Raw genomic sequence first — 16,081 nt, 5'->3', positions numbered from 1 at the left:
GGAATGTAAATGGTGATGATAAAGGTTAGGAATGGTGCTAATAGTATCCATTAAGAGAGGTGCTATTACATTTACAGGATCCCTTCTATCTACTCTCCCTATTACATCCTCAAAGAATTCAAGCAAATTTGTCAAATGTGATTTATCTTTCACAATACCATATTGACGAGTTTGATTATATTCGCCTTTTCTAAATGATTAGCTATTTCCTGTTTGATATTGACTGCAGCATTTTGTCAATAATAGTTGTTAAACTAACGGGCATTTGATTCCCTGCTGTCTGCCTTTCTCCCTTTTTGAACAAAGGTGTCACATTGGCTGTTTTCCAATCTTCTTGTACCTGCCCGGAATTCAGCGAGTTACGAAAAGTTTCAACCAATGTTTAAGTTTAAAGTTTATTTATTGGTATCACAAGTAGGCTTACATTAACACTGCAATGAAGTTACTGTGAAAATCCACTAGTCGCCACACTCCAGCGCCTGGTGGGGTACACTGAGGGAGAATTTAGTACGGCCAATGCACCTAACCAGCACGTTTTTCGGAGTGTGGGGGGAAACCGGAGCACCCCGGAGAAAACCCTCGCAGACACGGGGAGAAGATGCAAACTCCATACAGACAGTAACCCAAGCCGGGAATTGAACCTAAGTCCCTGGCACTGAGGCAGCAGTGCTAACCACTGTGCCACCCTGGGTCCACTATCTCTGCAGCCACTTCCATTTAAAAACTTGCATTCAATTCATCGGATCCTGGCAACTTGTCCGCCTTTAGCCCCTTGAATTTCTTTAATATTCTATCCCTTGTGATTGGAAACTTCGTAAGTTCGACAATGTTATTTGAAATCAGCCTATCTGATAACTTAGGGATATTTGCAATGTCTTCCACGGTGAAGATTGATGCAAAAAATTTATTTTGCAAAACCGCCATTTCTTTGTTTGCTGTTATCAATTCACCTGTCTCATTCAGTAGAGATCCCACATTTACCTTAGCCACCCACTTGCTATTTATATATCCATAGAAACCCTTACTGTTTGTTTTTATGCTGCATGCAAGTTTTCTCTCAAAATTCATTTTCTTCTTTCTTATGAGCTTTTTAGTCTTTTGCTGCTGGATCCTAAAAACCTCCCAGTCCTCTGGTCTACCACTATCCTTGCCTTTTGTATATCCTGCTTTTCGATTTCACATTATCCTTTACCTCCTTTGTTAATTTTGCTTTTTCCTCGGGAATCCTTCTTTTTGATTGGGATAAACTCCTGCTGAGCATTTTGGCCAGCCGTTTGAATATCTGTTGTTCCAGTCTCTGTGCTCACAGCATCTCTGCCTTTTGCACAGCTGTCTTGGCTACTTTCAGGTCATGCAGTGTTTTAGCTGTTGGGCTTTTGTTGTGCATCTCGTAGCCTTTCTTTTTTGCATCAATGTCATCTCAGCGGAGTAGGTTTCAAACCCAATTTTTGTTGCAAGTTCCACCTTTAGCAAATGATACTTCTGTTACTTCCTGAATAATTGAGTTTAGCTTTTTGTTCCTGCGAAGATTCATGATGTGGACATTGAAATACTTACTAACTACAAGTATCGAGGTGTCAGAGTAGATAAGTTGAATTGATTGAAATAGTGTGTAGATATTGTGGCCAAGGGAAATACACAATTGTACTACCTCAGAAAATTAAAATCCTTTAGAGTGGATCCTACAACCATGACACTTTTCCCGTATGGTTATAACTGAGAGTGTTACCCTTTTTATATGTGTCAGCTGGGATTGTTGTCTGAGGAAAGCCAATTCTTTAAGGGTGAGGAGAATCTTCAACCAGACATGAAGTGTATTGGATAAACTGATCTGAAATCTGCTCTTGAAGAATTTCAACCAAAGTAAAGCATTTCATGAGCAATGGGAATCAATCCTTGCCTCAGTATTACCATTAAATTCATGGAAAAGGCTGCAATCCCTCAAATGCAGAGCAAATCAGTTCCTGATCTTATTTGTACCCTTTATAAGAAGATTTAACAGGAATTTGATGTATGGATGAAGATATGCACTCAGGTGGGTCTCACTGACTGATTATTTTAATGTTTCAGTACAGTTTTTAATAAATTAAAGTTAGATCTGTGATATAGAACATAGAACATAGAACATTACAGCGCAGAACAGGCCCTTCGGCCCACGATGTTGCACCGACCAGTTAAAAAAAAAACTGTGACCCTCCAACCTAAACCAATTTCTTTTCGTCCATGAACCTATCTACGGATCTCTTAAACGCCCCCAAACTAGGCGCATTTACTACTGATGCTGGCAGGGCATTCCAATCCCTCACCACCCTCTGGGTAAAGAACCTACCCCTGACATCCGTTCTATAACTACCCCCCCTCAATTTAAAGCCATGCCCCCTCGTGCTGGATTTCTCCATCAGAGGAAAAAGGCTATCACTATCCACCCTATCTAAACCTCTAATCATCTTATATGTTTCAATAAGATCCCCTCTTAGCCGCCGCCTTTCCAGCGAAAACAATCCCAAATCCCTCAGCCTCTCCTCATAGGATCTCCCCTCCATACCAGGCAACATCCTGGTAAACCTCCTCTGCACCCTCTCCAAAGCCTCCACATCCTTCCTGTAATGTGGGGACCAGAACTGCACACAGTACTCCAAGTGCGGCCGCACCAGAGTTGTGTACAGTTGCAACATAACGCTACGACTCCTAAATTCAATCCCCCTACCAATAAACGCCAAGACACCATATGCCTTCTTAACAACCTTATCTACTTGATTCCCAACTTTCAGGGATCTATGCACACATACACCTAGATCCCTCTGCTCCTCCACACTATTCAAAGTCCTCCCGTTAGCCCTATACTCAACACATCTGTTATTCCTACCAAAGTGAATTACTTCACACTTCTCCGCATTAAACTCCATCCGCCACCTCTCGGCCCAACTTTGCAACCTGTCTAAGTCTTCCTGCAAACTACGACACCCTTCCTCACTGTCTACCACACCACCGACTTTGGTGTCATCAGCAAATTTGCTAATCCACCCAACTATACCCTCATCCAGATCATTAATAAATATTACAAACAGCAGTGGCCCCAAAACAGATCCCTGAGGTACACCACTTGTAACCGCACTCCATGATGAATATTTACTATCAACCACCACCCTCTGTTTCCTATCCGCTAGCCAATTCCTGATCCAATTTCCTAGATCACCCCCAATCCCATACATCTGCATTTTCTGCAGAAGCCTACCATGGTGAACCTTATCAAACGCCTTACTAAAATCCATATATACCACGTCCACTGCCTTGCCCCCATCCACCTCCTTGGTCACTTTCTCAAAAAACTCAATAAGGTTAGTAAGGCACGACCTACCTGCCACAAAACCATGCTGACTATCACCTATCAATTCATTACTCTCCAAATAACTATAAATCCTATCCCTTATAATTTTTTCCAACATCTTGCCGACAACAGAAGTGAGACTCACCGGTCTATAATTCCCGGGGAAGTCTCTGTTCCCCTTCTTAAACAATGGGACAACATTCGCTAACCTCCAATCTTCTGGTACTATACCAGAGGCCAACGACGACCTGAAGATCAGAGCCAGAGGCTAGTGTAATTTTATTTTATTAGTATTATTCATTTATACATGATTTTTTAACAAATGAGCAATATACCCAGAATGAATTTCCATTGGGATAATAAGGGGAACTGAATTGAATTAAAGCTTCGTCGATACCAGCATTGGCGTTGCTGGTAAACCTTTGGTGCGCCGCAATCATTCTAGCGACAGTGCAAAGTGCACATATTTGGCAGCATTGCTTCTGTAAGTGAAGTTGATGTGAGGCAGGCTATTTTGTTTGAAGCTGTGAGGCTCTTAGGGTTGCACCTTCACTCTCTTGCTGATAAGAGAGTGGTCAGTCTCACAATCTGCGCTGTGGTAGATACGGGTGTGGAGAAGGTTAGACAGATCATCCCTTCTCATGATGACCAGGTGGTGCCAATGTCCAGACCTTAAGTGATACCATGACAACTTGTGGCGCTGACAGCCCTGAAAGGTATTTGTGATGTAGAGTTTATTCAGCGAACAAAGTTCAAGAAGGTGTTATCAGTTATCATTGATCTTGCCCACTGCAACTTGCTGTTAGGATATAATTTTTGTATTATTATTATTGAATGGTTTTATTTTGGTGCAGACAGTAATAATTACTTTTGCAATAGTTCTTTATATTTGTAGATTATAGTATGGGGTCATTTATTTGTTATCACTTCTGTATATCTTTGTGCAGGAGTGGTCACTTTTAAAATTTGATTTGATTTATTATTGTCATATGTATTGGTATACGTGGAAAGTATTGTTTCTTGTGTGCCAAACAGATAAAAACATACCATTCATAGAGTACATAGGGGAGAAGGAAAGGAGAGGGTGCAGAATGTAGTGTTGCAGTTACAGAAAGAAAGATGAAAAGAAAGATCAGCTTAATATTTAATAGGTCCATTCAAAAGTCTGATGGCTGCAGGGAAGAAGCTATTCCTGAGTTGGTTGATACATGTTCTCAGACTTTTGTACCTTTTTCCCGATGGAAGAAGGTGGAAGAGAGTGTGTCCAGCATGCGTGGTGTCCTTGACTTTGGTGGCTGCTTTTCTGAGGCAATGGGAAATGTAGGTGGAGTCAATGAATAGGAGGCTGGTTTGCATGATGGACTGGGCTACGTTGACAACCCTTTGTAGTTTCTTGCTGTCTTGATCAGAGCAGGAGCCATACCAAGTTGTGATATACTCAGAGTGGATGCTTTCTAATTCTCTCCCAACACCTTTCTGCCTCTAAAACATTTCTTAAACCTTTGTCCAAGCTTTTCTCTTCACTACAAAGGAACTATGTCAATGCACATTGTTGACCCTTATATTGAGTGAAATTCATAATTATAAATTTTGTTATAATCATTTTACACATTGTGTGAGGTGACTTCACTTATTATTTATTGGCTCTTGCGCCTGACATAGTATCACCCTCCCTTTGCTTCACCTTAATAGCTCTTCATTAACATTGGCAGCAGACTGGTTGTGTGGAATATCAGATGACTTCTTGAGTGCAGACATGCCAACCTGAGCAAATATATTATGAAGAATTGATTTCTAAGTAAAATTAAACCTCATTTGCGATCTTGCAATAGAATTTCTCATAATTTTTCAGATATTCTTGTAAACACGCCTTTTGTAGACTATGTTCTGGGATCCAAGGGGCTGTTGCCTTGTGGATCCAGAACTGGCTTGCCTGCAGAAGGCAGAGAGTGGCTGTGGAGGGGTCTTTCTCTGCATGGAGGTCAGTGACCAGTGGAGTGCCCCAGGGATCTGTTCTGGGACCCTTGCTGTTTGTCATTTTCATAAATGACCTGGATGAGGAAGTGGAGGGATGGGTTGGTAAGTTTGCTGACGACACCAAGGTAGGTGGTGTTGTGGATAGTTTGGAGGGATGTCAGAAGTTGCAGCGAGACATAGATAGAATGCAAGACTGGGCGGAGAAGTGGCAGATGGACTTCAACCCGGATAAGTGTGTAGTGATCCATTTTGGCAGATCCAATGGGATGAAGCAGCAGTATAAAATGAAGGGTACCATTCTTAGCAGTGTAGAGGATCAGAAGGACCTTGGGGTCCGGGTCCATAGGACTCTTAAATCGGCCTCGCAGGTGGAGGATGCGGTCAAGAAGGCGTATGGCGTACTAGCCTTCATTAATCGAGGGATTGAGTTTAGGAGTCGGGAGATAATGCTGCAGCTTTATAGGACCCTGGTTAGACCCCACTTGGAGTACTGCGCGCAGTTCTGGTCACCTCATTACAGGAAAGATGTTGAAGCCATTGAAAGGGTGCAGAGGAGATTTACAAGGATGTTGCCTGGATTGGGGGGCATGCCTTATGAGGATAGGTTGAGGGAGCTTGGTCTCTTCTCCCTGGAGAGACGAAGGATGAGAGGTGACCTGATAGAGGTTTACAAGATGTTGAGGGGTCTGGATAGGGTGGACTCTCAGAGGCTATTTCCAAGGGCTGAAATGGTTGCTACGAGAGGACACAGGTTTAAGGTGCTGGGGGGTAGGTACAGGGGGGATGTCAGGGGTAAGTTTTTCACTCAGAGGGTGGTGGGTGAGTGGAATCGGCTGACGTCGGTGGTGGTGGAGGCAAACTCGTTGGGGTCTTTTAAGAGACTTCTGGATGAGTACATGGGATTTAATGGGATTGAGGGCTATAGATAGGCCTAGAGGTGGGGATGTGATCGGCGCAACTTGTGGGCCGAAGGGCCTGTTTGTGCTGTGGCTTTCTATGTTCTATGTTCTATGTTCTATTCCTACCCTAGGTGGATCATGTGACCATATGCAAATGAACATATTGGATGGGGATCTCAACTGCACCATCAGGGCCTGAAGCCACTGTTAATAACAGATCAAAACAGGCTTGCCCTCTTTTTGGGAGCAAGGTCACAAGTGGGACCTTGTAATAACTTAGCAGCCCCATCCCTGGATAAAAAAAGTTCATGAATCAGCAACACCTGGGCAATAACAGTCAGGAGGACATTGAAATGCCAGCCACCAAGAAAGACTTGGCAGGCCTGGGAGGAAGGCACTGGAAAAAGATCCAGCTGAACACATTCATCCACTGATACAACAAGCACCTCAAATGTGTAAGCAAGCAGATTGGAGATCTGCAGACCTGAGCATTGGGCTAAAACTGACCTTGGAAATTCCAAGGCAGAAGATGACGTGCAGAAGGTACCATTTGCATCCCAATTTCTGCCAGATGAAGCAGGAGAACTTGTCAGTGATCCTGGAATTCCCAGACAAAGAAAGAATTAAATTATTCCCTATCAGTAGAAACAAATCCAGTCATATGGCCTCCATGCCTGCTTTCTGCTGCTACTTCTCTGAGGTTGCTGCACAACCCCGGGGGGAGGGCTGGAAAGAAGTTGCTCCATCACCAAGTCTAAAAATAAAACTTCACAGCTTCCAAGGTTGGCCTATGTGCCTGTTAGACCTGTATGATACAGGAAATGAGTTTAAACCCATATGTACTGGGATAATTAGTTGATTACATTTTTAATTAAAGTTGGTTGAATTCATATGGATGGAGTAAATGAAGAGAAATTGTTTCCAGTGGCATAAGGGTAAGTAACCAGAAGACACAGAGCAAAGGTCATTGAAAAAGAACCAGAAACAACATGAGGGAGTGAAAATTATGCAGAGTTACTGTGACCTGGAATGGATGGTGGTGAAAGCAGATTCAATAATAACTTTCAAAGGATATTGGCTTGAAGGGGGAACATTAGCAGGGCTATCAAGAAAAGGATTGGAAGTGTGACTAATTGGATAGTCCTACCAATGAGCTGTCACAGGCACAATGGGCCAAATTGCCTCCTTCTGTGCTGCATCATTCAACTGTGGTGGGAGGGGAAATGTTTTTTTAACATGTGGGGATGACAGATGGGGTTCTTTAAAACCATGGTGTATAGCATTTTCAGATGCTGTAGTTTAGCTTTTGCAAAGAGCTTTGATCTGTAAGAGATTAAATAAGCTGCAAATAAGGTATATAAACTAATTGTCAATCTATTTTGGTTTAGAAAAAACAGTAACTTGAGTTTTATACCAAATTTCCAGATTTTTAAGAGTTTGTCTTTTGATTTATGAGACAATAGGGTTGGCATGTCTACGAGTGTCCCCATGAATGGTTATATTAATTATTGCTGTTACCTGCTTTTTCAGAGTTCAATTGGAGACCACAATTTGTCTCGACTCCTCCAGGAGACTGACCTAGCTGGAACAACATATTTGTATAGGGCCTTTAACATCATCAAACAATGTCCAAGGCACTTCCAGGGATATTGTTGAATAAAATATGAGCCACATATGGAGATATTAGGACCTAAGAGATAGGGGTTAAAGAGTGTCCTAAAACAGGGTGCAGAGGTGTAAGAAGTAAATTCCAACACTTAAAGCCTGGGCAGCTGAAAGTAGAGTGATTAAAATCAGGGATGCACAAGAGGCCAGATAAAAGCAAAATACAGTGGATGCTGGAATCTGAAACAAAGACAGTAAAATGCTGGAAAATCTCAACAGGTCTGACAGCATCTGTGCAGAGAATAGAGCCAATGTTTTGAGTCCGGATGACCCTTTGAGACGCTCAACATTGGCTCTATTCTCTCTCCAGATGCTATCAGACCTGCTGAGATTTTCCAGTGTTTTTTTTGTAGATAACTTGGAGAGTCAGTAAGAAAGCGACTTACATATTATATAGTGCCTTTCCAATGAGCTTCACGCCAATGAGATACTTTTGAAATGTAGTCACTGTTGCAATACAGGAAGCTTGGAGGGCCACAGGGCCTGTTCCTGTACTGTAATTTTCTTTGAGAAACTCAGCAGCCAACCTGCACAGTATAAGCTCTCATAAACAGCAATGGGCAGATAGAGTGTCTATGTGATAATTATTGGTCAGGATACCGGAAACAACTCCACTCCTCTTCTTCAAAATGGAGTAATGGGATCTTTTGAATCCTGCTGAGGACAGACAGACCTTGATTTAACATTTCATCCTAAAATCAGTGCCAGTGCAGCATTGCACTGGAGTGTCCACCTAGATTTTGGTCCTACAATATTATGACCACAGTGCAAATATAAAGAACGTATATTCAAAAAAAGAGGATTATGTTTTGGAACTGTGTAAGTAATTAACTAACACAACATTTAAGAGGTAACAAACTTTTACCTGGTTGGGGGGTGGGTGAAGGCGCGCATGCGCGTTATCATTGGCAGACGGGATCGTGACCTTTGCGCGTTACGTCATCGCGTCCCGTTACGTCAGACGCACTGGGGTGCCAGGGAGCGTCAGGTGGCGCGCGATGAGTTGACCCCCATATTCCGGCCGGAGGAGGGTGGCAGGTGGGATAATGGCAATAAATTTACAGAGAAACGTCGTTGCTCAAAGTAAGAAACACACTGCCAGTGTGATTTTCCTTCACGGCTCAGGTTAGACCTCACTGATTTATATCAACTCGTTTAATATGGGGGGGGCGGATGCAGATGCAGTGTTCAGCCCTTAACACCGCGGGGGATTACAGTGATCCACTCTGATTTAATATCAAGGACAGTGTGTGACCAGCGAGGAGCTACCAAACATTCACCATTGCATTGTGTCACTTTTCACATTCTCTCCAATATTTGTAAAAATATCAGCGCGGTGGCACAGTTGTTAGCATAGCTGCCTCACAGTGCCAGGGACCCGGGTTCAATTCCCAGCTTGGGGTCACTGTCTGTGTGGAGTTTGCACATTCTCCCCGTGTCTGTGTGGGTTTCCACCGGGTGCTTTCTCCCACAGTCCGAAAGATGTGCTGGTTCAGTGCATTGACTGTGCTAAATTCTCCCTCAGTGTACCCAAACAGGTGCCGGAGTGTGGCGACTAGGGGGTTTTCACAGTAACTTCATTGCAGTGTTAATGTAAACCCACTTGTGATGTTAATAAATAAAACTTTATGTAGGCCTTTAGATGTTCACGATTCTCCCCATTAGCCAGCCTCCCACCCAGCCTTCCTTCCTTCACCATGTTGATTTATTTTCTACAAGTCGAATACTGCAGATGGTGGAAGTCTGAAATAAAAACCAAAAATGCAGCATGTCTGGCAGCATCTGCGGAGAGAGAAGCAGAGTTAACATTTCAAGTCCAAATGACTTGTTCTACACGATGGTTCTGCAGAAGAGTCCATTTGGACCTGAAATGTTGGATAAACTCAGCAGGATCTGTGTCGAGAGAAACAGAGTTCCTGTTGATGTTGAGCTACCTCTGGTACCTCACCCTAGCAAGAGTTATTTTCTTGAGGCCAGGTTGTTCACCATCAGTCAGTTATTTTATCATCCTCATCATTACATCCAGAACTGCTCTGCAAAGTTTTAACAACCTGCCCCCATCTGAATTGGAGAAAATTGCAACATTTGTGAGAACTGTTGATAGGTTTATTAAAATTATTTTCCAACAGGTATTCTGTTCTTTTCGTATACCTATATTTTCTCAGTCTCTTTAACGTCACATATTTTAAAGACATCTGCTGGAATTTTACCACCCCGCCCGCCACAGGATTGAAGTGGGTGTGGGCCAGACATAGAAAGGTCCGTTGACCCCAGGTGGGAATTTAACTCCCGCCTATCATCTTGGAAATATCATTCAACCATCAAAGGTGATTGGTTCAATTACTTTCCTATTAAGTTAACAGTGACATGAGGTGAATAGTTTTTTACTAAGACTGATTGCCCAAGGTCATGCAGCAGTGTACATCTCCTTATCAGGATGTACCCCACTTCCTGAAACACGGAGCTTGGAAATGGGTTGACAACAGCCAAGGATTCAGGGCCACCAATATGCAGTTGCTTATGTCACTTAAAATATGCAGCCAACAAGTGCAAAGAACTGGTAATCTACCTTTTGTCAATTGCCTCATTAGCATTTAACTTATCAGAAAGAAAGACTTGCATTTATGTACAGGAAATCTTGCTTAACATTGTCCCATGCAACGTCACTCTTCAGATTTCATTTCTGCTATTTCGTTGCCATATGCCTGGAAGTTCCCACGTACCTCCCATATTGAGCCTCTAAGATCTGGGTCTCAGGTAAGGTGGGGAGCTGGCAATTTTGGGAGAGGATTGGGAGAGGATTCAGTGTCTCAGACAGACTGTTTTGCAAAATGTCATTTTGCATAACATTGCAATTTCCAGGAACTAAGTAACCATGTTAAGCAAGACCTTCCTCAGGTGCTTTTCATAACTACTAGGCATCTCAAAGTGCTTGACAGCAAATGAAGTACTTTTGAAGTGTAATTACTGTTGTAGTGTAGGAAACACAGCAGCCAATTTGTGCGCTGTAAACTCCCACAAACAGTAATGACCAGAAATCTGTTTTTTTTTTAGGTTTGAATGATAGATATTGGCCAGAACATCGCGTATAATGCCCCTGCTCCCCTTTAAAATAGTGCCATGGATCTTTTACATCCATTTGAGCAGACAAATGGGGTCTTGGTTTATCATCTCATTTAAAAGGCTGTACCTTAAATTACTCCTTCAGTACAGGGTCTGTTGTGTTGTGTGCCTACATGCCATTGTAATGTGAAAGTGCTTAGTAGAGCAAGGGTTAAAGTGAGACTGGACAATAGCACTACCCAAGGTATGATGTCTAGAGTTACATGGTAAGCAACTTCGAGAGAACAGTCCAGAGAGAACTTCTGTAAGCAGTCTACCTGCAAGAAACATCTCCACGCCTCACCTTACATTGGATCTGTGAATTGTTAAAGGCTAGCATTAAACAGTTCACGTTTAAACATCAAGTCTCAAGATCTCCTCAATGAAACACCTCAGCAGCAGTGATACACAAGAAATGCAATGTGGTGTACAGTGATGACCAATGGCTAGAGTACCATGGCGATCAGCAGTGGTAATGGTAAGGATGGTGGCAACTAAATGCATGAAGACAAAACAGCGTCCCAATATATGAAAGAAGCAGAAGCCTAACTAGAGAGATGTGCACCCAAAAGGAAGAAAATTAAAGACACAGTTGAAGCAGCTTCGCCACAAATTTTGAAGTTGAGGAATCCACCAAAGTGAGTGGAAGTCCATTACAAGACACCAGAGTGAGAGACCACTAGACAGGTGAGCAAAACTACAAAACAAAGCTGTACTTAGATTTTAGAATAGGTGGTAGTCCCAAGGCTCGGCATACAGAGGGCAGTTTAAAAAGGCTGGTAGAATTTAATACAGGAACCTGCAATGCACAGTAATAAAAATAAGAAAAGCCTACAGAGTTTAAAATCGAAGAATTGCTGCTGTGAAGATTTAAAAAAGGCAGTCAGAGCAAACAGAAAGGAGCGCTGAAGCTTTATAGAAACATAGAAAAACTACAGCACAAAACAGGCCCTTCGGCCCCACAAGTTGTGCCGAACATATCCCTACCTTTTAGGCCTACCTATAATCCTCCATCCTATTAAGTACCATGTACTCATCCAGGAGTCTCTTAAAAGACCCTATTGAGTTTGCCTCCACCACCACTGACGGCAGCCGATTCCACTCCCCCACCACCCTCTGTGTGGAAAAACATCCCCCTAACATTTCCCCTGTACCTACCCCCCAATTTATGTTTTAAAAAATGTGCGTGCGACAAATCTCCAAAAACGAGACATTAAAAAATCGGGGTTTGAATCTCACACAAATGGATTGCTGCAATTTTAAAACAAGTTTAAAAGAAGCAGTCACGATCACAGAGATCTCAGAAAAGTGATGGAACGTCAAAAAAAACCTACAGGCTGCCAACAGCTCCCGAAGTACAAAACAAAGAAAACCTGCAGCATTTAAGGGCAGCAATCGCTGCACTGCTTTGTTTTAAACATAAAAGTTTGAGGAAACTTGCCAAAAAATAAGACCCACGATTGCTGGACAGCCTGCCAAAAACCCAAAAAGTGCAGGAAAATTGCAGAGCCAGAACCAACAAGCTGCTGGCAGCCTATAGTTAAAAAGGTGACTGTCTTAAAGCAGCAATCATTTTAATGCTGTATATACAAAAGAAAAGCAAACAGCCATGGGCAGAAAATTAGAAAAGTCTGACGCATTTGTGATAAGGAATGTTACACCAGACACGAGTGGTCTAGCACGCTCCCAACAATGCAGAGGCAATAAGATACCCCAGCGAGATGGCAGCAAGAGACTTCGGAGCAAGGATAAAGAGAGAATGAACAGTTGATTGTCCTTCAAGATCGAATGCAAAAGGAATGCGTGACCATTTAGTAAGATGAAAAAATAAAGACTGTCATAAACATCAAAATGGAAGCACAGCAGAAGAAACCTGAGGAGACTGTTGAATAACAGGAAAACTCAAGATGACGCACATGAGCTTTGCAAAGACTTTGGTTAACAATGAATGCAGAATGAAGGACAAGACCAAAGTCCTGTTGCTGACCAAGGTAAAAAAGAGACCAAAATCTATCAGGAAAATGTGAATCAGACACTGAAGTGCAAGGAACTAGGACCATAGAATCACTACAGTGCTGAAGAGGCCCATCAGGTTCGCACTGACTCTCTGACTACCCATGCCCTCCCCTCCGTCCTATCCCCACAACCCTACACATTTACCATGGGTAATCCACCTAACCTACACATCTTTAAGACTAAGGGGCAATTTAGCATAACCAATCCACCTAACCTGCACATCTTTGGACTGTGGGAGGAAACCAGAGCACCCGGAGGAAACTCACGTGGACACGGGGAGAGTATGCAAGCTCCTCACAGACAGTCCCCCAAGGCCAGAATTGAAGTCTGGTCCCTGGCGCTGTGAGGCAGCAGTGCTAACCACTATGTCACCATGCAGCCCAGCTCATTAAATCTTTCGACCATGTACATATGTGCGCCAAGTCCTGTCCATCCATCATCTTGGTCGCTGACCTACATTTTCTCTCAAGGTACCATGCCTTAAGAGGGCTTTGGTGACCACGGACTTTCATGTTAATTTTGGTCTGGAAGCATGGATCATTTTCATTGGTGGTGCATTCATCCAGTTTGCAAGATTCTTTAGATTGTTCTTTGTCTTTCTCAATCTCTTTTACTATTGATTTTTCTCATCTGCTTCAGACTTTCTAAATTATGATTTCTTGTTACATGCCCAAGAAATTCCAACTGTCACCTCCTGACCTTGGTCAGCAGAGTTCTTTTGGTCTCAGATTTTACTAGCACCTTTTCATTGGTTGTGTGACTTGTCCAAGATAGCTTCACGAATCGCCTCAAAATCCAAACTTTTGCAGCCTCGGTTGGTGAATGGTGGTGGACAATTAAAACAACTCACTAAGGGAGGAGTGTCCATGAGCATCCCATCTTCTCTGATGGCCGTGTCCAGCATGTCGGTGCAAAAGACAAGGCTGAAACATTTCTGACCATCTTCAGCAAGAGGTAACATGTGGAGCATCCATCCCTGTTTCCTCCTGAGGCTCCCATCATCATAGAAGCCAGTCTTCAACCAATTTAGTTCACACCACGTGATAGCAAGAAACAGTGGGTTCCTCAGAATAATGTCCTCGGCGAAAAGAGAGCGTGTGAAGAGAGAGAGTGTCCAATATGAGATTCCAGCTGCACTCTTTCCATTTGAACCAAAGGCACAGCAACACTCCTCCCCCCTGCCCCCATTAAAAATGACAAAGAGTTTTTTAATGAGAACTTTTTAATTATAGTAAATGTATACATGTAAGAAATAGAAAATAACTTGTAGAAATTAGCTTTTTGTATGTTTGTACCATTGCACAAAAACAATTTTCTGTGGTTTGGCTCTTCAACACAGTAAGAATTTTTCTCAGGGACTCATTCCTTCAGTACTCTTGGGAGGTCAAAAGGGTTCCATGGCTGGAAAAGTTTGGGAAACCCTGTGGTGATCCAGGTGACCACAGTCACATACTGAACTGTGTTTGAAATTCCATATGTGGTAGATGTGTGCTGATCTTGCATGGAGAGTGGATCCTGTTGAGCGTAGACCTCTTGCTTTCAAGGGAATCGATACCCTGGAGGTTCTACTGCCAGATCACTCACCACATCTTTGATGATATTCGTGTCATTTCTCTCAAAACCGAAAATGCTGAAAGCATTTGCAGAGTTCCAGAAAGGTTTGCAGAATTTGAGTTGTATATTTGGGAAGTTCTGAAGATCTTCATGGATTGACGTATCTGGTTTTATAGTAGTGGCCTTAAATGCATAACATTTGTGTGGTATTTATTTTTTCTGTCTTTTAGGTGATACTGGGCAAGGTATAAGAGCATGGATAAAAGATGTACTAAAACAAGAACTGACTTTTCAGCACATACGTGTAATTTATCCAACAGCACCTATAAGGTATCATTTATGTATCAGAAAATAAATGTTCAATGCAGGAATGTTTCAGCCCAGTAAACTAGATAGAACAATATTCCCTCAGCCAGAGTTAGAAATTAACTAAGTAACTTTTTGTTTATAAGAAAGATGAATTATAAATACAGTATTTCATTTTTTCCAAATCACTCAATTCTGATCTTGTGAAATTACTGTTCTTTGACCTCTATATTTAACAATGTCATTTTGAATACAAATATTTAATTGGACAAAGCATTAAAATATTGAACTTTCTGGTGTCTTCTGAAATGTGCTCTGAATATGTCTATTCAATATACCAGTGGATTTTGCATGCACTTTTCAAAGTGAGTTTGCAGAATAGATTCTCATTTCTATGTCTCGAGACTTCTTTTTCCCTTTTTAACCCCCTTTTCTTTTTCTACTAATTCTTTCCACTTCTCTCCTTGTCTGGCTAGGTTGCTTTTGCTTGCTTTTTTATTAATTTATTTTATCCATGCATCTCTTTTGGCCCTTCTGGTTCTCTGTCTTTTAAGGTAAAACTGACTTTGCTCCCAACATTTCTTCCATTTCTACCCTTTTCAGAACCCACGCCTTGTTTGCTTTAATAATTAACTTGGAGAAAAATTGGAATAAGGACAAAGAAATTGCGAACTCACTATCACCAGCTGTAACATTCACTGTTCCCTGCTTCTCTTATCAATGCCCATAGTCTTTCGACCTTGTCACCCTCACTGACTCCTCGCCGCCCACCCTGTTGCCACGACGCTATCTGTCCACTCACTCATCCTCACAGTTGCCCTCTATCTCCACTCTCTCACACCCTTGCCCCCACGTTACTTTGAACCCTACCCCACCCTAACTTGTTCTCCCCCTTACATATTCTTCCCTCTCACGCTTGCCTCCCTGCTCTCTGTTTCCCCTTCCTTCCAACTATATCCTCTTCCCGCTAGCCGCTTCCTCTCTCCCTTATCGATCCCCACCTCGCTCCTTCCCCTTGCTCCTTCCCCGCCCCCTTGCCCCTTCCCCGCCCCCTTGCCCCTTCCCCGCCCCCTTGCCCCTTCCCCGCCCCCTTGCCCCTTCCCCGCCCCCTTGCCCCTTCCCCGCCCCCTTGCCCCTTCCCCGCCCCCTTGCCCCTTCCCCGCCCCCTTGCCCCTTCCCCGCCCCCTTGCTCCTTCCCCGCCCCCTTGCTCCTTCCCCGCCCCCTTGCTCCTTC

At 42.9% G+C, this 16,081-nt stretch overlaps 1 protein-coding gene across 2 annotated transcripts in view; it reads left to right on the top strand.

Moving 5' to 3' along the window:
• Positions 1-8,828: 8,828 nt before the first annotated feature.
• The window catches only part of lyplal1 (lysophospholipase like 1), a 29,467-nt gene continuing 22,214 nt past the window's right edge, over positions 8,829-16,081 (top strand). Inside the window, exons 1-2 of one of the 2 annotated variants that reach the window (XM_078230548.1) lie at positions 8,829-8,994; positions 14,772-14,871. In XM_078230548.1, coding sequence (XP_078086674.1) covers positions 8,916-8,994; positions 14,772-14,871 — 179 coding nt within the window. In that variant the 5' untranslated portion in view covers positions 8,829-8,915. The remainder of the gene's footprint in view (positions 8,995-14,771; positions 14,872-16,081) is intronic. The other variant, XM_078230549.1, reaches the window with a different exon arrangement.

This window comes from Mustelus asterias, chromosome 15, assembly GCF_964213995.1.
Source record: "Mustelus asterias chromosome 15, sMusAst1.hap1.1, whole genome shotgun sequence".
NCBI lineage: Eukaryota > Metazoa > Chordata > Chondrichthyes > Carcharhiniformes > Triakidae > Mustelus > Mustelus asterias.
This window is presented reverse-complemented; position numbering and strand designations above follow the sequence as displayed.